The sequence below is a fragment of the Hibiscus syriacus genome, unplaced genomic scaffold (genome assembly GCF_006381635.1).
Source record: "Hibiscus syriacus cultivar Baekdansim isolate YM2019G1 unplaced genomic scaffold, ASM638163v2 tig00110317_pilon, whole genome shotgun sequence".
Taxonomy (NCBI): domain Eukaryota; kingdom Viridiplantae; phylum Streptophyta; class Magnoliopsida; order Malvales; family Malvaceae; genus Hibiscus; species Hibiscus syriacus.
The window spans coordinates 194703-218366 of NW_024062676.1; the positions used below are offsets into that span (position 1 = coordinate 194703).

The 23664-nt window shown below is 33.4% G+C and overlaps 2 protein-coding genes across 2 annotated transcripts; both read left to right on the top strand.

The window, feature by feature from the left end:
- Positions 1-13582: 13582 nt before the first annotated feature.
- On the top strand, positions 13583-16591 carry LOC120116970 (ferredoxin--NADP reductase, root-type isozyme, chloroplastic-like). Its single transcript, XM_039137334.1, has 5 exons — positions 13583-13665; positions 13846-13902; positions 14508-14840; positions 15154-15373; positions 15876-16591. The coding sequence occupies exons 1-5, from the start codon at positions 13642-13644 to the stop codon at positions 16370-16372; spliced, it is 1131 nt and encodes a 376-aa protein (XP_038993265.1). The 5' UTR covers positions 13583-13641; the 3' UTR covers positions 16373-16591.
- Positions 16592-16831: 240 nt separating this feature from the next.
- On the top strand, positions 16832-23455 carry LOC120116971 (probable ADP-ribosylation factor GTPase-activating protein AGD13). Its single transcript, XM_039137335.1, has 9 exons — positions 16832-16995; positions 17416-17488; positions 18266-18347; positions 18528-18603; positions 19485-19648; positions 19913-20051; positions 20423-20536; positions 22427-22522; positions 23053-23455. Exons 2-9 carry the CDS (start codon positions 17461-17463, stop codon positions 23332-23334), a joined length of 981 nt encoding a protein of 326 aa, XP_038993266.1. The 5' UTR covers positions 16832-16995; positions 17416-17460; the 3' UTR covers positions 23335-23455.
- Positions 23456-23664: the final 209 nt, after the last annotated feature.

A 23664-nucleotide genomic window follows, 5' to 3' on the forward strand; every position in this document is an offset into this window, starting at 1 on the left:
CAACCTCAAAATCCAAACCTGAATGACCAAAACATTATAAGTTCATGTTTTAATATACCTTTGTTCAAGCCATGGTATATATCAACTTTCAATATCTACCGACTCTCAAGTCCTGGAAGTTTGATAAACTATTTCACCTTAAACCAACTGTCTATCATCAATTAGTCCGTATTTTCTACTCTAATGCGGTATGTATTCAAAACGAAACTCAATGTGGAACTATAGGAATTAGATCCTACCTTATAGGACAATATATTCATATTAACTCTGAGTCTATCGCTAGGAAATTTGGGCTAGATGAAAATGGTCTATACAATGAAAAAGAAACTGTGGCATATCCCTATATTCCTAATGCTAGTGTTAGTACCTTATGTACACATCACGATCGATTTCTCTATTTGATGATCTCTTGGTGGTTTAGATCATCTGGAGGTAGGTACTCCACTCTTCGTATTAGGGATTTATGGTGGATGTATTGTATCCAACATAATAGAAAAATCAATTTACCACAAATCATTTTCAGTGAACTAGTAGATACCATAAATGTTGTCCCTTCTAAACATGTCGAAACTTTAGTTTATGGGTGTCTACTTAGTAATCTTTTTATCAAACTCAGTCTTAACGTCTCTCTTGACAATCCCATTCCTCTTCAAAACCAAATCAATCTCACCTCCTTAAAGAAAGTTGATTGGAAACAGGATGAGAAAACTGGTCAATGGGTTTATCGACCCTCTAAGCAAACTCCGGGTGTGAGTTCTTCACGAGCACCTCCAGCTCCTAGCTCCTCTCGTACTCAACCTCCACCGGCACCGGCTGCAGACGATGATCCCAAGCTTCAAGGGCTATTTCAAGATATTGACGATCCTGACAATGCGCCAGCACAACAAGAGGATCAAGTGCCTCCATACTTTCGTTCATTTTTGGAGACATTTTATCTACGGTTTGCTTCCATCGAATCCCATTTAACTGCAAACAACGAAGCGGTGAATCATCGCTTAAACACTTTGGAAGCTCAACAAATGGAGTTTCAAAGAGAGATGCTTGCACGCATGAATGCTCTTTCTCTTGAGATGCAAGCACGAGTTCCTCCTCCTCCCGATCCTTCTATGGACGAGTAGACATTGCTTTGTTAAAACATTTTGAATGCTTTGGAATTGTTTTACTTTGATTGTTGGATGTTTGAATTTATTTGGAATTATATTTTGGTTAATTTGGATATTAGATCTTAATATATATATATGTTTGGTTTAAATTTTCTTTTTGATATTAATACTTATTTTTACATCATTAGACATATATGACCAATTATCCATTACATGTTTATGAATATTGATTATGAAAACTAATGGCTAATCTCTCTTTTGTTTATAATCTTAGCAGCTTAAGCTTTAATTTTATAAAGAACAATTGGCTTATTTCTTTTTAGAGTCTTTTTAATTTAACAAAAAGGGGGAGAATATAGTAAGGGGAGTAAAGTAAATTAAATTTTCAAAATCATTTCCAAAAATTATTTTCAAAGAAAATCTTAAAATTACTCAAATGTTTTGTTATATCAAAAAGAGGGAGATTGTTGAAAACATTTTGATGTTTCGATATAACAAATTAAGTATAAATGAATTTTAAGATTTTACAAATGATTTTCTAAAGTATATTCGATTTAATTACTCGAATATCAAAATATTACTCCAAGTCTTTCAAATATCAATTTCAATCCTTACTAAAGTGTAAAATTGTGTTATAATCTTAAAACATTTTTGAAACAATTTTCACAAAGTATTTCGAACAAAAAACGAGCCTAAAATCAATTTTTCAAAAGAGTGTACCGCTGCACCAATCCATGCATCGATGAACTCAGGTTTTTATGAAAACATCGAATGCATTTGATGCATCGATGCACAAGACATGCATCGATGCACTATGGATTGTTTAAAACATCGAATGCATTTCATGCATCGATGCACTCTTAGTGCAACGATGCACTGAGGGTCCAACGATCAAAATATTTGAATTTTACACATAGTGTACCGATGAACTAGCCTTATGCATCGATGTACCAGACGCTCCCAACTGTTTTATTAATTGTTTTCACACTTAAACGGCTCTATTGACTTCACTAATCACCCCCAACGTTCAGAATCAATTGAAAGAGTATTTAAACAAGCTTAGAAGCCATTGATCAATAACAATAAACAATACGAATCAAGAATTAAGAGAGAATCAAAGAGAAAGCATCAAACCTCAAGTTTGAGCATTTCAAGCCTATTTTTCATTCAATATTCATTTTGCTTTCAAGAACACTTATTGTGCTCAATTGTATTCATTCTTAAGTGTTCTTTTCTTTATTCTAGAATTGTGCAAACAATCTACCTTGTGAGGATTTCCTTGTAAGTTTACAAATTTATATTGTTCTCTTTGAGAGAGAGTGTTCTCAAGAATTTGGGGTATAATTCTTGAGGGTTTGTAAGGTTACTCTTTTCCTCAAAAGAAAGACAAATTAGTGAATTTGTGGAAAATCCTTAGTGTGGATAGCTAAGGTAGTAGACGTAGACTTTGGTTGAGAAAGTCGAACCACTCTAAATCGCTGTGCAATTTTTTTCAATTTTCTGCAAAAGCTTCCACCAAAATTTTTATTGCCAATTCACCCCCTCTTGTCCGATTCCGTCAATCGATTAACTCAACAAATTGGCAATTAAAATTTTAGTGGAAGCTTTTGCAGAAAATTGAAAGTAATTGCACAGCGATTTAGAGTGGTTCGACTTTCTCAATCAAAGTCTACGTCCACTACCTTAGCTATCCACACTAAGGATTTTCCAACAAATTCAATAATTTGTTCTTTCTTTTGAGGCCAAAGAGATAACCTTACAACTCCCTCAAGAATATACCCTAATTCTTGAGAACACTCTTTCTGAAAGAGAATATTACAAATTTGCAAACTTACAATGAAATCCTCACAATCTAGATTATTTGCACAATTCTAGAACAAAGAAAAGAACACTAAAAAATGAATACAATTGAGTACAAGTAGTTTTCTTGAAAGAAAAATGAATATTGAATGAAAAATAGGCTTGAAATGCTCAAACTTGAGGTTTGATGTTTTTTCTTTGATTCTCTTGTTGTTGATCAATGGCTTCTAAGCTTGCTTAAATACACCTTGAATCACTTCTGAACGTTGGGGATCATTAATGAAGATAATATAGCTGTTTTAGTGTGAAATCAATTAATAAAACAGTTTGGAGCGTGGGAGGAATCGGTACCCCCTTAAGGGGAATCAGTTCCCTAAGTGTAAAATTCAAATATTTCGACCGTTAAACAGGGGGGAATCGGTACCCCCTGGGGGGGAATCGGTTCCCTCCGAGCATACTGGAATTCTCGGAGCCAAACCATTCAGGGGGGAATCGGTTCCCTCTGAGCAATCTGGAATTTTTGGCTTTGAGATGGTTCGAAATATTTTCTAAAATCGTTTTGAAATTATTTTAAGATTAAAACTTAATTTTACACTTGAGTAAGGATTAAAAATGACATTTGAAAGATTTGGAGTATTATTTTGATATTCGAATAATTATATCGAATATACTTAGGAAATCTTTTTGGAAAATCTTAAAATTCATTTAACTTAATTTGTTATATCAAAATATCAAAATGTTTTCAACAATCTCCCCTTTTTTGATATAACAAAATATTTTAGTAATTTTAAGATTTTGAAATCAAGTTTTGAAATTACTCCCCCTTACTTTAACACTTCTCCCATTTAAAACACTTAACACTTCTCCCCTTTTTTGTTAAATCAAAAAGACAATTTAAAATAATTTAAACAAGGTTATCAAATTATTTAGCCAATTATATATAGTTTAAGCTGCTAAGATCACAAGCAAGAGAAACGTTAGCCATTAGTTTCATAATCAATATTCATAATTAATGTGACATGGCAAAATTGGTCATATATCTAACATGATGTAAATAATGCAATAATGAATAAATTTAACCACACAATATATAAGTTCAAACATCCAAACAAATCCAAAGTCTAACAATCCACAAAATCAAACATTCCAAAATATTCAAAATGTTGAAACAATAATCTTTTAGTTCAAAGTTCTAAAGCTAAACGCAGAATCAAACATCCGGATCGGGAGGAGGAAAACGAGCTCGCATAGCAGCCATCTCATGTGAGAGTGCATCAATACGTTCATTCATCGAAGCGTTGTTTGTGCGCATCTCTCAGAGAATTTATAATTGTTGAGCTCCCATTGTGGATAAATGGGACTCTATAGAAGTAAAGCGCGAGTCCATGGTAGCATATCGGAAATCGAATGTCTCCATAAAAGATTAAAAATATGGAGGTATTTGATGCGTTTGTTGTGCTTGCTCCTCGGGCTGCTCAGGCTCATCTTTGGCTTCATCGATGTCTCGTATTAATTGTTGAAGCTCGGGATCATCGTCACCATCTGGTGGAGCTCGTGAAGAACTAGCTCCCAGAGTATTTTTAGACGATCGAACCCATTCACTGGTTTCCTTATCCTTTATCCATCCCGCTCTCGTTAAGGAAAGAAGATTAATTTGTTTCTTTAGAGGAAATGAGGCATCTAGACCAACTCTAAGCCCGGCTTTAGTAAAAAGATTACTCAAAATACAACCGTAAACTAGAGATGAACAGAGTTTCTTGTTAGGAACAAGATTTACGGTTTCAACAATTTCAGCAAAAATGATTTGAGCTAGGTTTATTTTAATATTGTTTTCGAAACAATGTAACCACCAAAGATCCAAGGCTCTAAGAGTAGAATAATGACTTCCGGATGGTCGAAACCACCAAGAAATCATTAGGTGAAGAAAACGTTCATGAAGGTCTAAGACACTCGCACTATCCCTTCTTTTATAACGAGAACCTAAAATTTGTTTTTCATTTGAAATACCATCGTTATCTAATCCTAATGCCTTGTCTATGTAAGCCGAGTTAATATGTAAGAATTGTCCTAGGAGGTAGGAACGAACTTCTATGGTCTCAGTTTGAGCTCGGTTTTTGACACAAACGGCATTAGAATAAAAGATTCGAACAAGTTGATGGTAAACAATAGGTTCAAGGTCACAAAGTTTATCGAATTTCCACTCTTTTAAAAGAGGAAGATATTTAAAATTAATATCTAACATAGCTTGACGAGAAGAGATACGTTCTTCTCTAATTTTGTAAGAGTCGAAATATTGATAATACCAAAAACGATGATTTATGGGACCAGGATGATTGAAGCATGAATTTTGGATAGTTAAATTAGGATCAACTGGATTAGGATTAGGAATTGGAATTTCAGGAATAGGAGGAGTATTTGGAGGTGGATTTGGTTGACGGTGTGAGAGACTAGATGATGACCTAGCACGTTTAGGATTGGACATGATTTAGGAAATCAAAATTGAATGCATAACCTGCAATTTAGAAAACACATGTATGCAATTCAATCAATCCCAAAACTCAATTGAGTCCTCAATATTTCAAGGTTCACTAAATCAATCCTAATGGGCAAAGTTTTTAAAAAACTATTGAAAAATAAGATTTTGAAAAACAATATATGTATAGTTTTCATAACAACAACATAATTCAATTAAAACACAATAATTTGAAGAAAAAAATTATTTCGAAAATTTCTAAATTTTTGGAAAATTCTTGTGTTTTTGAAGAAATTAGTTGTAATATCTAGTTTCTAATCACTAACCAATCAATGCTCGATCACTATTTCTATCTAGAACTAATTAGAACTATTTCTATGTTCAAAATCAATGAAATAGAGAGTTCAGAAAAATTTACCTTGAAAGATGAGATTGAGTGGATTTTGATGTTGTTTGCACGATTTTAATGATGCTAGCATATTTAAAAGATGATATTTGAAGTGAATTTCGATTAAAAATGTTGATTTGTGGCAAAATGGAGATTTGAGAGAGTAGAGGGGAAGAACGGCGGAAGAGAATAGAGGTTTTGAGCCAAAACCAAGGGTTCTGCCCGATAAAACCAAAACCCAAGGGGGTATCGATTCCTCTGTGGGGGGAATTGGTTCCCCTTCAAAGGGGGAATCGGTTCCCTCATTGGGGTATCGATTCCCTCTTCACCAAAATGCTAAAATCCGATTTTAAACACACAAAATGCTAAATTAATTTTCTCTAGTGGTATTGACAACTCATATATTGAAAATTAATCACGTTCAAACAATCAAATTAATCTTTAAACTATATTTGAACATAAAATTAATTTTCATCAAGAATCATAAACTCCCCCTAACTAATAGCAATGAATGCAATAAAAAATTAAGCATTTTTCATTTAGTCTTAAAAGTGCTAAAATTATTTTAAACACTAAGTAAAGATCAAAATCTTTCCTTGTCTAAAGGTTTTGTAAAGATATCCGCTAATTGGTGCAAAGTATTAACAAATTCTAGAACTACATCTTCTTAGTGACATGGTCTCTAATGAAGTGATGTCTTATTTCGATGTGCTTAGTTCTAGAGTGTTGGATGGGATTTTTAGTGAGACAAATAGCACTAGTATTGTCACACTTGATAGGAATGGTACCTACTTCAATTCCATAATCAAAAAGTTGTTGTTTCATCCATAAAACTTGTGCACAACAACTACCAGCTGAAATGTATTCGGCTTCAGTGGTAGATAATGCAACACAATTTTGTTTCTTTGAAAACCAAGAAATTATCATATTTCCAAGGAATTGGCAAGTACCGGAGGTGCTTTTCCTATCTAATTTGCATCCTCCATAATCCGCATCAGAAAATGCATGCAAGCTAAAGCTAGAGTCTCTAGGATACCAAAGTCCTAAACTAGGAGTGTCCTTAAGGTATCTAAAGATTCTCTTAACAGCTAGTAAATGTGATTCCTTAGGACATAAATTTGTCAATCTTTCATACCAAGCTCTAGGAGCTTGTTTTAAACCATAAAGAGCTTTTGTCAATTTAAGAACATGATCCGAAAATTTTGAATCTTCAAAACCTGGAGGTTGTTCCACATACACTTCTTCCTTTATAAAACCATTTAAAAATGCACTTTTAACATCCATTTGACATAATTTAAATTCATGAAAACATACAAATGCTAATAACATTCTAATTGCTTCCATCCTAGCTACGGGAGCATATGTTTCATCATAGTCTATGCCCTTTTCTTGAGTATACCCTTGAGCAACAAGTCTAGCCTTGTTTCTCACTATATTACCACTCTCATCAAGCTTATTCCTAAATACCCATCTAGTACCTACAGTAGATTTATTACTAGGCCTTTCAACTAATGTCCATACTTTACTTCTCTCAAATTGATTTAATTCTTCTTGCATAGCCATAATCCAATGTTCATCTTTTAATGCTTCTTTAATATTCTTAGGCTCTATGTATGAAATAAATGCAACATAATTACAAATATTTCTAATAGAAGATCGAGTTGTTACCCCTTTGGATGGATCACCTATTATATCTCACCATCCTTGACATAGTTGTACTCTCTTGGATAAGATACTTCCCTTTCTTCAATGGTTGGATTCTCGAGGGGATCATGAGTTTCCTCATCTTTCGTTTCTTCCTTTGATGATGATTCTCCAACGTCATGTCTAACGTCATTTATATTTATAATCCCTACATCATCATTAACACAAGAATCCTTCCTCGGAAGGGGATTATCATCAAAAACAACATGTATAAACTCTTCTACAATTAAAGTTCTTTTATTAAATACTCGATAAGCTTTAGAATTTAAGGAATAACCCAGAAAAATTCCTTCATCACTTTTAGCATCAAATTTGCCAAGGTTTTCTTTACCATTGTTCAAAACAAAACATTTACATCCAAAAGGATGAAAATAGCTAATGTTAGGCTTTTTATTTTTGAAAATTTCATATGGAGTTTTCTTTAAAATTGGCCTAATCATTACTCGATTTACAACATAACAAGCGGTATTTGTGGCTTCCGCCCAAAAATATTTTGGCAATTTATTTTCACAAAGCATGGTTCTAGCCATTTCTTCTAAAGTTCGATTTTTCCTCTCAACAACTCCATTTTGTTGAGGGGTTCTAGGTGCTGAAAAATTGTGACTAATACCATTAGAATTACAAAACTCAGTAAATCCAAGATTTTCAAATTCAGTGCCATGATCACTCCTAACACTAATTATAGAGTAACCTTTATCGTTTTGGATTACTTTTGAAAATGTGATGAATTTTTCTAATGCTTCATCTTTAGTACTTAAGAATAGAACCCAAGTATATCTAGAATAATCATCTACCAAGATAAATGCATATTGTTTTCCACCCAAGCTAGTAGTCCTAGTTGGCACAAAAAGATCTATATGGATCAATTGTAATACTCTACTAGTTGATACGTCATTAATGGATTTAAAAGAAACTCGCTTTTGTTTTCCTTTAGCACAAGCATCACAGATTTTATCATTATCAAATTTAAGCTTAGGCAACCCTCGAACTAAATCACCTTGAATTAGCCGTTGCAAAACACTCATACTAGCATGTCCTAGTCTCCTATGCCATAACCAACTATCATGTTCATCCTTAGCAACTAGGCACAAATTAGTCATATCAATAGAATCTAAGTGCACCATGTATATGTTTCCTATTCTATGACCAACAAGCATAATCTGATTAGATGCAATGTCAATGACTTTACAACCATTAATATCAAATATGACATTGAATCCTTTATCACAAAATTGACTAATACTCAATAGATTATGCTTTAATCCATTCACATATAAAACATTCTTAATTTATATGGAAGAGGTATTACAATAGTACCAATACCTTCAATGTGACATTTTGAATCATCACCAAAAGTCACTTCTCCTCCATTTTTGGCGTTAAGCTCAATGAACCGGTTTTTGTCTCCGGTCATGTGTCTGAGCATCCACTATCAAGGTACCATGAATTTGGATTTGTTTCTCGTGCCTTGTAGCAATGCTCCTTTTCCTACAAACATAGATTAATTTCTAATTTTTGGTGCTCAAATTCTTTTGGGTCCATATTCATTAGTTTCCAAAATCCTAGTCCCCTTAGGTATCCATTTGTGTAGGATATCCTTATCTTTAGTAGTAATGAGCTCTTTAGGAACCCATATACTTCTAACGATTTTTCTATTATAGGTTCTTTGGGGACCTCTATGATTATAGTTTTTAAAACTTTTTCTAACAAAGTTGGATTTTGAATTTTCTCCATTTTCAAAACGTTTTGTTCCAACTTTATCAAAAGAAGTTTTAAGATCATCAATTTTCTTTTGATGATCATCATTGACCTTTGAAAGTAAATTTTGTAAATCCAAATTTTCTTTTCAAACTCTTCTAGTTTGATTTGCAAATCTTTGATTTTACTTTCAAGATCGTTGTTGGTTTTGGATATGAGTTTATTTTCATTTTTCAATTTTGAAACATTATTTTTATATTTTTAAAACAATTTCTCATAATCCGTAGGCAACCCATTATATTCCTCTAATAACTCATCATACGATAAATCATCAAAATCAGATGAGTTAGAGGTTACCTTAGAATCTTCCCCGAATGCCATCAAGCACAAGTTTGTTACTTCTTGTTCCTCTTCATCGGAACCTTCTTCATCGCTCCATGTAGCCACATGAGCCTTGTGCTTATTCTTTGATTGACCATTTCTCTTCAGTTGTGGGCAATCATATTTGACATGCCTCGACTTTTTGCATTCATAGCAAATGATCGGGTCCTTCTCTTTTGGTTCATTTTTTAGGCCTTCATTTCGTTTGAATTTTCTTCCTCGGTAAGGTCTTATCATTTTTCTGAACCGTTTGGCAAACAATGCCATTTCCTCGTCATCGTCATCTTCATCCGAATCACTCTCATTTTTTGTGGATTTGAGAGCAACTCCAATGTTTTTCTTCTTCTCATTCTCCTTTGGCGTCTCTTAAATCTTATCAAGGTCCACCTCATCTTCAAGCATCATTTCATGAGTGAGGAGTGAACCGATTAGCTCTTCAAGAGTTAAGGATGTTAGATCCTTAGACTCGGTGATTGTCGTCTTCTTTGATTGCCATGATTTTGGGAGGGAGTAGACTAACTTCCTCACAAGCTTTTCATTTGAAATGATCTATCCATATGATTTGAGACCATTGACAATCGTTGAGAATCTATCCGTCATAACTTTGATATCTTCATTTGGTTTCATCCTGAAATTTTCATAGCTATGTGTTATAATACTAATTTTAGATTTCTTTACCTCATCGGTACCTTCATGAGTGACTTGAAGTTTGTCCCATATTTCTTTGGCGGTTGTACAAGATGAAACTCTTCTATATTCATCTGGTCCAATAGCACAAAATATGATATGGATGGCTTTGGAGTTGAGTTGGAACATTTTTGTCTCTCCTTCACTCCATAATCTTGGATGAGTGAGAGGCTTAAAGTATCCTTCTTATACGACATTCCATGCTCCCATGTCACTTGCTTGAATGAAGTACATCATCCTATTTTTTCAATAGGCATAATTAGCCCCATTGAAGAAAGGAGGCTTGTTGACGGGCATCGAATCGAGACCGGACTCGAAGTTTGAAGTAGAGGCCATTGATGACTTTGATTATCGATATAACTCTTCCCGAATCGACTCAAGAGGCGATTAAACCTTCAAATGAGTTAGGCTCTGATACCAATTGTTGAGTTAATCGATTGAGGGAATTGGCCAAGAGGGGGTGAATTGGCAATAAAAAATTTGGTGGAAGCTTTTGCAGAAAATTGAAAGAAATTGCACAGCGATTTAGAGTGGTTCGACTTTCTCAACCAAAGTCTACGTCCATTACCTTAGCTATCCACACTAAGGATTTTCCACAAATTCACTAATTTGTCTTTCTTTTGAGGACAAAGAGTAACCTTACAAACCCTCAAGAATTATACCCCAAATTCTTGAGAACACTCTCTCCCAAAGAGAACAATACAAATTTGCAAACATACAAGGAAATCCTCACAAGGTAGATTGTTTGCACAATTCTAGAACAAATAAAAGAACACTCAAGAATGAATACAATTGAGCACAATAAGTGTTCTTGAAAGCAAAATGAATATTGAATGAAAAATAGGCTTGAAATGCTCAAACTTGAGGTTTGATGCTTTTTCTTTGATTCTCTCTTGATTCTAGTTGTTTGATGTTTCTTGTTGTTGATCAATGGCTTATAAGCTTGCTTAAATACACCTTGAATCACTTATGAACGTTGGGGATCATTAATGAAGATAATATAGCCGTTTTAGTGTGAAATCAATTAATAAAACAGTTTAGAGCGTGGGGGGAATCGGTACCCCTTAAGGTGAATCGGTTCCCTCCGAGTATACTGGAATTCTTGGAGCCAAACCATTCGGGGGGAATCGGTTCCCTCTGAGCAATCTAGAATTTTTGGCTTTGAGATGGTTCGAAATATTTTGTAAAATCGTTTTGAAATTATTTTAAGATTAAAACTTAATTTTACACTTGAGTAAGGATTAAAAATGACATTTGAAAGATTTGGAGTATTATTTTGATATTCGAATAATTATATCGAATATACTTAGAAAATCTTTTTGGAAAATCTTAAAATTCATTTAACTTAATTTGTTATATCGAAATATCAAAATGTTTTCAACACAATTCACCCCCTCTTGGTCGATTCCATCGATCGATTAACTCAACAGGTACAAATTGGACTACAAGGCAATAACATAGATCCGAAATCCCTTCGATGCTACATATCATAACTGATATTATTGCTAAACCACCATTCAAAATTTTAACATACCTAAAGTCTACTCCACAACTAAAGGTCACACAAGAACTATGAAAACAAAAGTTCATTGTCAAAGTGTATTTTCTACTTATTAATGGGTTCTTCTTGGAAAACCCATTACTTCCGCTATTACACTCTTTTTCAGAAATTGCATAGAAACCTTTGTTTTGTTTTCTGGCAAATTCTATTATATTTTTCTCTTTACTAATGCTCATATACTTTCGATTGTTACCTTTATCTTCCCATCTATTTCTAGAAAGAAGTATGATATTTTCAGGAGTTTTAGATGTGAAGATACCCGCAATAACTTTACATATCAACTATTAAGCCAAATAAAATAGAGAAAGAGATGAAAACAGACCTGTAAACTTCAGATTGCACTATAATATAACTTGTTTTGAAGCTTTCAATGGTCGTTTTCACTCTCCAGTGAATATTAGGGTTTGGGGAAAAGTGGGAAAATGAATACAGGTGCGAGGTGCCTCATGGGTTAACATATTGGATTTAATTTCAAATAAAATTGGGTTAATTATGGAGTTGGTCATCAGAATATCATATTAATTAATATTTTTAAGATACTTACAAATTGGTCACCAAAATTGATTTAAGAAGATTGAGTTAAACATAAATGAATGAACATAAACGAACATAACCGAACGAACATAAACGAACGAACATAAACGAACATAACCGAACGAACATAAACGAACATAACGAACGTTCACGAACCTAGATAAACGAACGAGACCTATGTTCATGTTTGTTCATTTAATAAATAAACGCACATAAACGAACTTCCCGCTACACGGTTCATGAACGGTTCGCTGAACGTTTAGTTCATTTACAGGCGTACTAAAAAGACCTAAAAAGCAATTGAGCCTAAAAAATTTAGAGGAGCCAAGGCTTAGTTTATCTAACTTTAAAACTACAAGGGACCAAAGAAGAAATTGAACCTGAAATAATAGCCCCTGCCACCATACATGCGTTTCCGTTCCTGCTTATTGGGACAAGGTTTTATTTAGATATTTCATCTTATTTATTAAAATTTATGCTCCTCCAAATACACAAATGAATGCTATAAAATGTAGAAAACCATTAATATTATAAACTAATTAATCAATAATTTGTCTAGTATTTTGACACGAGTTTTCTTGTAAATAATATTATCTAGTATATACAAAATGACACTTTAATCAGGTTATTATTGAAATTTCACAGTACATATGTGCATATTATGCCTTCACCAGTCAACACCATTTTAAGCCTTTTAAAGTGGCAAAATGGTCGGATGTCCCCAGAAGGGACAGAGTGAAGTTGAATGTCGAAGCGAAATGGCAGCGGTGCATGGAATGTGCAACTTTAGAGGCTCCTCAATATATAATATATATGTAATAATATAAATATAAGTATATTGTAAATTTTGAGATTAGTATAGCTTAATTAATTATACTTTATACAAGTATATATGTTATTTTAAATTAGATATAAATCAATTCATCATAAGCATTAGATTTTGTTATATCTAGAATATAAAAATAAAGTTTTTTTATTAGATTTTATTAATTAAATAAATTATGATAGAAAATAGTAAAAAAGTATCTATTCCATATTAGATTCTTAAATAATTGTTTTTAACCTGTTATCATACCAACTGTGAAAAGATTATTAATATTCTTAATATTATGCTTAACTAAGCAGCCATTCGAGAAGGCAAAGTAGAGGAAAAAGCGTCTTTTGCAGTCTCAAAAGATCAAAATTTTCTTTCTAAACCCCAACTCCCTTCCTTTAAATCCTAATTCAAGAGAAGACAAGTGAAAAGAAAATCAAAGCAAAGATCTCCCTGATTTGGCTCTCCTCTGAAAGCTTTTTCTTTCATTTCTACTTCATGGCTCATTCTACTGTATCCCAGGTCTTTCTTTTTCAGTTTTCCTGTTCTGTTTGATTCATGGGATAAAGTAAAAATATATAAAGGATAACCCAAGAAATTATTAAGGGATGAAGTTATTGTTGTCGTTTCATTAGCTGTTCTCGAATTTATCGAAATGGGTTTTTTTTTTGGCAAGACTGATTTTTTGGGTTTATCTTCCAGGTTTCTGTAGCTGTTCCTACTGGAAACGACATTTCTATAAGGAGATCTGTATTTAAGGTACTCACTAATTATTACTCTTGATTTTTTGCTATAAGGTCGGCGCTGTTTGGTTTAGTTTTATCAATGGGTGTTTAGATCATTGAAAAGTTGAAAGACTAGAGTTAGAACATAGTATATGATATGCTACATGTTTAAATTCCTACCCGAAATGTTGATAAACTCTTTTGAATATTGAATCTAGATTGCACTGTTGGAGTCAGAATAATGTATGATCGTTTAGTTTCTATGAAGTTTATGTTTCTGGGTGGGTTATGGTGACGAGGGTGCTGGACTTCATTTGGCAGCGCAAATTTTCTCTTGCTTAATTTACATTGAAGAGTGTTCATTTTTTAGAAAGATGTGCTTGTGTGCGTGCATCTTTGAATGTTGATAATTGCGAAAGTGTGTATGCTTGTCAGATGCAGCATTGTGTTCATTGATTTGCCCTCATGGTAGACGACATTATTCGGCAGTTTTCTTATGGAGCTGTTTCTTATTAATATTTCATGTGCAAGAACTGAACTATAATTGCAGTATTTTCCAGAATGAAGTTTCAGGCCTATTTTTCTTTGCACTGTAAGTTAATCAGTTCGTGATACTGAATCACTTGGCTTTTATTGCAGAGGAACATTATAAACTTTGGTAAAAAGTCATGGGCTTCCAACTTATCTTTCAATCTGAAATCAAGAAATGCACAGAAGAGCAATCAGTACATAGTATGCATGTCAGTGCAACAAGCCAGCAAATCCAAGGTTGGAGTTCTACCTTCAGAGTTGGAAACTGCTAAAGAGCCTCCACTAAATTTATTCAAGCCCAAGGAACCTTACACAGCTACCATTGTTTCTGTTGAGAGACTTGTCGGTCCAAAAGCTCCCGGTGAGACTTGCCATATTGTGATTGACCATGGTGGTAATGTTCCATACTGGGAAGGACAGAGCTATGGTGTTATCCCTCCTGTAAGTTTGTCACCTCTATAAGTTGCTGTTATCTAATTTTTATTGTTTTCAGATAGTTTGGTGCAGTAGAATATTTGAACTTTTGAATGACCTATCATGTTTGGAGCGTAGGAACAATGGTTTTGGCTTTTGAATATGAGGATTACAATGCTTATCGTGGCTAATTGTCATGTTGTATACTTTAATGCCTGTCATTCTCATAGAATGAAGTCATATGTATTTTTAGAACTTGTTTTATTCTTTCCTTCATTGATTTCTCATCTAAAGTTTCCCATTTACTCTGTTCCAGTTCTCATTTTTTCTTGTATCATAGGGTGAAAATCCAAAGAAACCAGGTTCTCCCCACAATGTTCGCCTGTATTCCATTGCGTCAACCAGGTATGGAGATTCTTTTGATGGCAAAACAGCCAGTTTGTGTGTCCGCCGTGCTGTCTATTATGACCCTGAGACTGGAAAGGAGGATCCTTCAAAAAGTGGTATTTGTAGCAATTTCCTATGCAACTCCAAGCCCGGAGATAAAGTTCAGATCACTGGTATGATCCTTCAATAAAGTGGAACATCTGTACCTCTTGTTAATGTTAATCTTTACTGTAGAGCCATGGCTGACGGCTAGATATCCCACCATGCATTTGTCAGCTAGAACTCACTACTCGTATTAATTGGAATGAATGAAATTGCATTAGAGAAAGCTATTCTTCAGAAAACAAAAAGACTGTTTCTGCTCTACCGCTAGCTGTTACTGTCCTGATAGCTTTGTAAGCTGTATCTTAACATCCAACCAGATGATTACTGAAGTGCTTATGTTCCAGCCAATTTTGCATTATTCACTTCATTTGTTTCAACTAAGGTTGTTTTCCCATTGTCTTATCAAATACTGATTCTTATTTTAGTAATTTTTCTTAGTTAAGATTATTTATGTTTTTTTTTTCTTTCTTTTTCACTTGTTGGCACTGGTTAATTATAGATTTTACAGGTTATTTGGTGGTTGGATCATACTAATTATTTAATATTAACTTAAGTAGAATATTGTGGCAGGCCCCTCTGGCAAGGTAATGCTTTTGCCTGAAGATAACCCAAATGCCAACCACATAATGATAGCCACTGGAACTGGTGTAGCTCCCTTTAGAGGCTACCTCCGCCGCATGTTCATGGAAGATGTCACGCTCAAGTTCCGAGGCCTTGCATGGCTTTTCCTTGGGGTTGCCAACAGTGACAGTCTCCTCTATGATGATGAGTTTACCAAATACCTAGGGGAGTACCCTGATCAGTTCCGATATGATCGAGCTCTTAGCAGGGAGCAGAAGAACAAGAGTGGAGGCAAGATGTATGTTCAGGACAAGATCGAGGAATACAGTGATGAAATTTTCAAGCTCTTGGATGAGGGAGCCCATATATATTTCTGCGGGCTCAGGGGAATGATGCCTGGGATCCAAGAGACGCTGAAGAGAGTTGCGGAGCAGAGAGGAGAGAATTGGGATGAGAAGCTTTCACAGCTGAAGAAGAACAAACAATGGCATGTGGAAGTTTATTAGCTTTGCTTCGCATGATTTTAACCCAAACTAATGCCCTGTTTAAAGACAAATATTTATTTATGGGGTTCACATGGAAACCTTGGTTTAGCTGTCTGCATACCTTTCGGGGATTGAATAATTGAGAGCTAGGCTTCATATTTAGTGCAGTAAACTTGAAAACCTTTCCGGACAAAGGCTTGTCTTCTTTCGATATTTCCATTTGATTTAAATTCAATCGAATTTGCCCAATTGTTCACAGTTCTAACAAAGGACTAGGTTTTTCTTTTCAAAAAAAAATAATAATAACAATAACAAAGCTTTAGGTTTTTCTTTATGATATAACATTACACAATAACATATATCATATTTTTATTTATGATCGACTAATATGTAAAAAACAACATTAATTCATGAAAACCAAAATTTAAAATTCATATTTATTTTATTTATTTGGTCAAAGGTAGGAAACTTGAATCAAAGTTTTGATCATACCCCTCCCCACTCCCATTATAAGCTTTTGTTTTTAACAAAAAATCATAACCTACAAAAGAAAAATTTATTACCTAAAATCCCTAGAGTTTATACTTCTCTCTCTTACCCAAATCTGACTGTGTTCTCCTTGGATTTTCAATTTCAATTAAGTGGTAAGTTCCCAAACTCCTCTTTCAGATCTTGCATTTCATTCTCTATTGTTTCATTGGCTTCTGTCAATGATCCACGAACTTCTCTATCTCATATTATATATTTTTTAACACATTCAAAAGTCTACATCCTTTACCTGATTTATTCGAAATTAATAATTGGGTTATATCTGTTTCTGGGAAAATGAATATAATTTGCAATTTTCTTTTTCTAAAAAAAAACTTTTATTGGTTTCTATCTATCCCCCACTTGTAGTTTTAGTATTAGTTTAGTTTATCTATTTATTCTTTAAACTTTTATGTCTGACAATAATTTTTATTTTATGGTTATTATATTACTCTGGCATTTCCTTCAATGAAGAATGCAGTAATTGATTTTGAGGCCGTGAAGGGAAAAAATAAGTTAGATATTTTTCTCTTCAGTTTTCAAGCTTCCTTGTTGGATGATTGTGGGTTGGTAGCAAAGAAATGAGTGGAGTAAAAAGGGCTACCTCAGGTATGCTAATATTGCTTCAATCCGTGATGCTCATATTCAATCAATTCAATTGAATGATTTCGAATATAGATTATATTCATGTTCTTCCTGAAAATAGTAAGGGTCGAAGGGATCAGATAGCTTTGGAAGTTTTGAGTAAATGTTAATAATTTTTGGTTAAGCTTCCCTTCAAAAACTTGCTAATGACATTTTTGCGAATGTACAATCATATGCAGAATTTTTAATTAGTAGGTATGCATCATATATGGGACATATGCGTGCACATTTCTCAAAGTTATTGCTTGAGGTCTTACTGTCTTGGTCAAAATATTTTATGCTTGGCCTGTGCATCCCGAGTCAAATAAAATAAGGTGAAACTAATGTAATGCTTGTCTTAAAGAGAAGCTATCTTTTGGCTTTGTAGAATTCAGTTGTCAACTTGTTTAATTCACTGCAAAGGGTAAAACTTGTTTTTTATGAAGTTCTAAGAATTGCAATCATGTTCAAGAATAAAGGGATAAATTACTATCCTTGATGCCACTCATTTCTTTTGTTTTCTACCTTGAAGAAATTGGATTTGCCACAAAAGGTGAACACTTATAACCTGGTTTTGTGCTGTCAAACACTAAAAACTTAATGGTTCACTTTTGGATTTACATCGAGTATAAGAGGCCAGATAATCTCCATTTTTGTAAATTGAACCTTTATAAGTAAAATCACGTTTCTTTTTAATATTGATGTATCTTTGGTATCCCTTGCATTTTACTGAATTTCGTGGAAAATGCATTTCCTCTGCAGCTAAAGTAAGATTGAGGAGCTTATTGAATCAAACTGATAACCGCACTTGTGCTGATTGTGGTGCTTCAGATCCAAAGTGGGCGTAAGTTTTGATTTTAAAGCATATTTAGAATTTGCCTATTCATTTCTTATCCTATGAATACGAGATAAGAGCACCTGATGAATACATGTCTCTTTGGAAAATTGACGCATGCGTATGTGCATATGTTTGTTTGTAGCACAAGAAAGGATTAAGAAAATCCCTTGGAAATTGTATTTTCAGATCAGCAAATATTGGAGTCTTTTTATGCTTGAAATGTTGCGGTGTGCACAGAAGCCTTGGTACACACATCTCCAAGGTATTAATATGTTTGCATGTAATGTAATATTTTTTTCTCATGAAATGATCCCTGATTGGGAAACATATGAGGATTTTTTGTTAGCTATTTATTGTATACATCGTTAATTGGTTGCCTAATTGCTGATAGGCAATTTATTATCTGAGGTTTAGCATTGAATGTGCAATAAATTTGATAAATCAGTAAAAGTAGATGATTCGAGTATGTAGTAATAGGTGTGTGCCTTGATAATAGAACCAGCAGCATGCCTGTGAATTTTATACAGTTGATAGATAAAATGTTTTAGGATATAAATGGGGGAAAAACAAATCTAATAATTAAAATGCTAACTAATTAGTCTACCGCTAGCCTATTTGAGATAACTGCTTTGTTATTTCACATACTTGTATTTCTTGAAAGCATTCCTGGGCTTAGTCTGGTTGATTATTGGAAGAACATTCATGAACCAATATGAAAATTAATTATCTTGAGGATTAATCATTTCAGCTGAGGTTTGTGTGTGACAGTTTATTTTCATATGTTTAACTGAAGTGTTTCACATGTTTATGTTATCTTTGTAGAATCTTTTAACAGTGGGATATCGTGACAAAAGTTTCAATTAAGGTCTTAACTTAGGACATTATACTTGTAGAATCTATTTACTGTGGTAAATCGGGATGAAATTTCCCATTTTTTGGCTTAACTTAGAGTACTATGTTTTTCTTTTTTCTTTTAATGTTATATCATCGTTATGACCTCATTGATGTCTATATATCATGCTTACGGTTCATCTTACATCATAATATGTGATACTTCAAACTTTATTTTAGTGTCTTTTGGTTTGCTTAGAGTTTCATTTGTATATTTGTAGTGCTTTTTTTTCTACTTTCCAACGATTTCAGGTTCTATCTGTGGCATTGGATGAATGGTCTGATGAAGAAATTGAGGCCATGATTGAAGTTGGAGGAAATTCTGCTGCTAATTCAATCTACGAGGCTCATATAACTGAAGGTTATACAAAGCCTGGTCCAAATGCTAGTAATGATGAACGGAGGAGATTCATTAGGTTATATTTCAGACAATTTACAATCTCACAATTTGAGTATTTCTTTCTCACTTATAGCCGGTGATGTATGTGTTCAAAAACTACTTTTCATGTACCCGCCTTTTGTGGGCACCACTTTACTTGGTTAAGATAGAAAGCCAGTGTCATAAACTGCAGTGACCTTATCATGGCCTACCGTTTAACCTAGTTTCCATTATAGCAGATTTGATAGATTATCATCACTTAAATGTTACTAGTAATTACTTATTTCAAATTTTTCTGCAGGGCCAAGTATGAACAACAAGAATTTGTGAAAGCTAGCTTGCGGATCACATCAGGGAGGGATTCTTCTTCTTCTTCTAATCAATTGAACCTTTCTGGAAAGATTCTCGATACTATCCTGTCAAATTCATCACAGAATTCGGTAAATTCTTTTGTTCTTTGTTTCTTCCAATCTGGTCTTGGGAGCAAGGAAGATCATGTTGCTACTGATTTTAAGAGATAATACAGTCACTTGTTGAGTAGCATGAGCTGAACATTTACATGGGATTCTTTTATATCATCATGTTTGTAGGAGACCTGCACTCAATTTATTTGTCTAGGTCTATAATTATTTTATAAAAATCTACCAGTAAAACGTGGCAAAGGCTCGTGTGAAATGTTGCCAGTTGAGACTATATTTTTGTGAGAGAAGTCAAGTCAGTATTAACACCAATAATTTGAATACCACAAGATGTACTTAACATGGTGCCGCACTTCATAATTTCAATCCGTTTGACCTGAAAGTGATAACAGGGAGGGGTTGAACTTATTGGGATACTAAAGGTCACAGTCGAAAAAGGCACAAATTTAGCCATCCGGGATATGATGACAAGTGATCCTTATGTTCTCCTAACTCTTGGGCAGCAGGTTAGTTGCTTCCTTTCGTTTTTTTATTCTCATGAAGTTTGTCAGGGCTATACATTGTGTTCTTGCTTTCTTTTGTCAATCTCAATCTGTGGATCCCTTTATAAATTATGTCGTTTCTTTTGTCTCTCTTCTCGTGGATCTCCTTAATTTTTTATTTTATATATTAAAATTATTTATATATTTCTACAAATCTAATGATATCCGTATTTCATATTTTTATATGATTTGTTTTTTATATCATTAATTTTCTTTTATAATTATTTTTTGAACTCATAAAACTCTAATAGCTTATTTTTAAAAAATAATTATCTATCCAAATAAAACATCATAAATGATAGCATTTTAAAAATCTCCAAAATTTAAATTTTTTTCATTCAGACACACCCTAAAGGTGTATTTAGATCACGAAATATAAGATTACCTCTGAGAATAGTATTCTTGGAATGTTATATTACCTAATATATTACTGGGAAAGTTACATTACCTTATTTGATTTATTTGGCAATAATATAAGATTGCAATGTTTGGTTGTGTGAATATAAGATTACCTGAAATCAAAATTTACCAATTCGTCATTGTGATTTCGTTGCACTATTTAAATTTTACCAAAAAGATAATATATTATTAATAAATTAGTAAATTAAGCAATGTTTAAAAAATTAAATGAGAAAATATTTTGTATTTAGTTTTATAATAGTATATAATTGAACTTTAAGTTGATTTTTTAGTGATAAAAAATAATTGTTTAAGTTATTAAAAAATATTTTAGAGCTGGAAACTCACCCTTAGATGATGATCAAGCTTTCTAGCTCTTGCCAATAACAATATTGTTTTTCTAGTTCTTAAAGAACCCAAAAGTGTGGCAATCCCGAAATTTTGAGTTTTAACACATTCATTATCGAACCAAATTCGAGTGACTTTGATTAATTTATGACAGCTTCATTGTCATGAGCTTGCAAACCAAATTCTCATATAAAAAAATAAAGTTCAAATTCGAATCAGGTTTACATTATCTCATTCTAATTTACATTATGAACTAGATATTTAGTTCATATGTTTAAAAAATAATTTTAGATACATCTTAAACACAATATTCTTTGATAAAAAACTACACAATATTAATAAAAATACATTATATTTTAAAACATTATTTAAATATGTGTAACGCTATTTAAATGTGTAATGCTATTTAAATATTAAACTAATATGAAATACAAATGGACCAATATAAAGAAAACTTGGTTTTTTGGAGGATTTTTTTTGTCTAAAATGGTAGGAATTGACAAATACCTAAGGAATGTGTGAGAATGACATTCCCACCACGTTGCTAAAAAAACGCTACTCTTGGTAATATTCTTTTCCCTCCTAATGGGGACAAACCAAATATGGGAATAAGATTTCAGCAAAGATCATTTGTGGATTTGTGGTTCAAATCACAAAATTATTGGCCAACTTTTAGTACCACTTGGTAGTATTGTGGTTTTGTGGTTCAAATCAGACCTCTATTAAAGCTTTTGCTGTACTGCATATATTTGTCCTCTTAATTGCTACTTATGTTACCTGAACTTCCTGTATTTGATATGGGTGGGTATGCGTCCATCATGGTTATGTTAAAAAAAAAAATCCAAGTTTTTTCATGTATTTGGTTGGAGCAATATTTGAAAGGTTATATTTCTATGCTTATTTCCAGTTACATATCAGACACAAGTACTTAAAGAAAAATAAAGAAAGAGTCGTAGATTGGTACTGCATACATGTACCTTTTGAGATGCTTTACATGTCTAATGTCTTCTTATGTTTTTGTTTTCCTACCAAAATTAGATTCATTTGCTTTGAATGGTTCCTTTTTTTTAGCTCATGGTAATAATGGGTGACTTCTGATCTTATTAGACTGTTCGGACGACTGTAAAATCAAGCAACCTGAATCCTGTTTGGAATGAGGAACTCATGCTATCCGTTCCTACCAACTACAGGCCTGTGAAGTTGGTAAGTGTAGTTCTTTTCCTATTAATCTCAGTTATTCAGAAACTATGTAGCTCGTTTACTTAATAAAAGAAATTTTGTAGTGAAAAAAGTACTATTTTTTAGCACTACTATTACACTCTTTATGTATTAAATATGATGGTTGTGGTTCTACCTAGTCATGTAGATCTGTTCGTGGTGATTAGGCTGATTGAGTTGGATTTAGGTCAAGTCATACGAGTTCTATTATTTGGCTCTGTTAAGGATTTCTTGGGTTTGGGGTTTTTTTGGCTACATGTTGGCTGGGTTTTTGTCTTCCAGGTTTTGGATTGTTCCAATTCAAAGATATTTAGATAAAATGGCAGTCGTAAGAGCCTACAGTAGAACAGGCCGGTGTTATTATTATACTAGTTTAATCATTTTGTTATTTACGATGACAAGATATGTGATTGATCTGCCGATGCTTGCATTATTCATTCATTCATCCAAGATTTCCTGTCATCTTAAGCATAGTTACGATTGAGTTTCTCTAATCTTTTGAGCTTCTAATGTAGCAAGTATATGACCACGACACGTTCTCAGCTGATGATATAATGGGAGAAGCAGAGATCGATATCCAGCCCTTGATAACGTCTGCAATGTCGTATGGTGACCCGCAAATGTTCGGGGATATGCAGATCGGAAAATGGCTGAAGTCAAATGATAATGCCCTTATTGAGGATAGCATCATCAACATTGTCGATGGGAGGGTGAAACAAGAAGTATCACTCCGGCTCCAAAAAGTTGAATCTGGAGAAATTGATGTAGAACTAGAGTGGCTGCCTCTCGATCAGTAAGCATGTGTAGTGTAATTGTATTGGCTTCAATTTGCTCTGTTGGTGTTAATTTTGAATATAGGCAATAATTTTTTCTGAAGTGCACATTTTATTTGGAGTCGAGGACTGGATCTCATTAAATTAAACTATTGATTCAAGTCGTGTTTGAATAAATTAAGGAATGTTTCATGACACGTACAGGGGCATAATGATTTGATGTTGCCTTATATTGTCTTTTTCCATCCTTGATTTCTTTTTAAGCTGCTAATCACTTGGGCTAAACCTTGTTAATGTGTATCTTAAGCCTAATCACATGTAAAACCATAATTAAAGATATTACATGGAGAAATA

What these genes read in the sequence shown, in the direction of transcription:
- LOC120116971 (XM_039137335.1), top strand. Translation starts at nt 17,461, where the DNA reads ATGAGTGGAGTAAAAAGGGCTACCTCAG. An exon ending in GAACGGAGGAGATTCATTAG is followed by an intron (nt 19,649 to 19,912) that starts GTTATATTTCAG and finishes ATTTTTCTGCAG; the next exon opens with GGCCAAGTATGAACAACAAG. An exon ending in TCCTAACTCTTGGGCAGCAG is followed by an intron (nt 20,537 to 22,426) that starts GTTAGTTGCTTC and finishes TGATCTTATTAG; the next exon opens with ACTGTTCGGACGACTGTAAA.
- LOC120116970 (XM_039137334.1), top strand. Translation starts at nt 13,642, where the DNA reads ATGGCTCATTCTACTGTATCCCAG. An exon ending in TAAGGAGATCTGTATTTAAG is followed by an intron (nt 13,903 to 14,507) that starts GTACTCACTAAT and finishes CTTTTATTGCAG; the next exon opens with AGGAACATTATAAACTTTGG. An exon ending in AGATAAAGTTCAGATCACTG is followed by an intron (nt 15,374 to 15,875) that starts GTATGATCCTTC and finishes ATATTGTGGCAG; the next exon opens with GCCCCTCTGGCAAGGTAATG.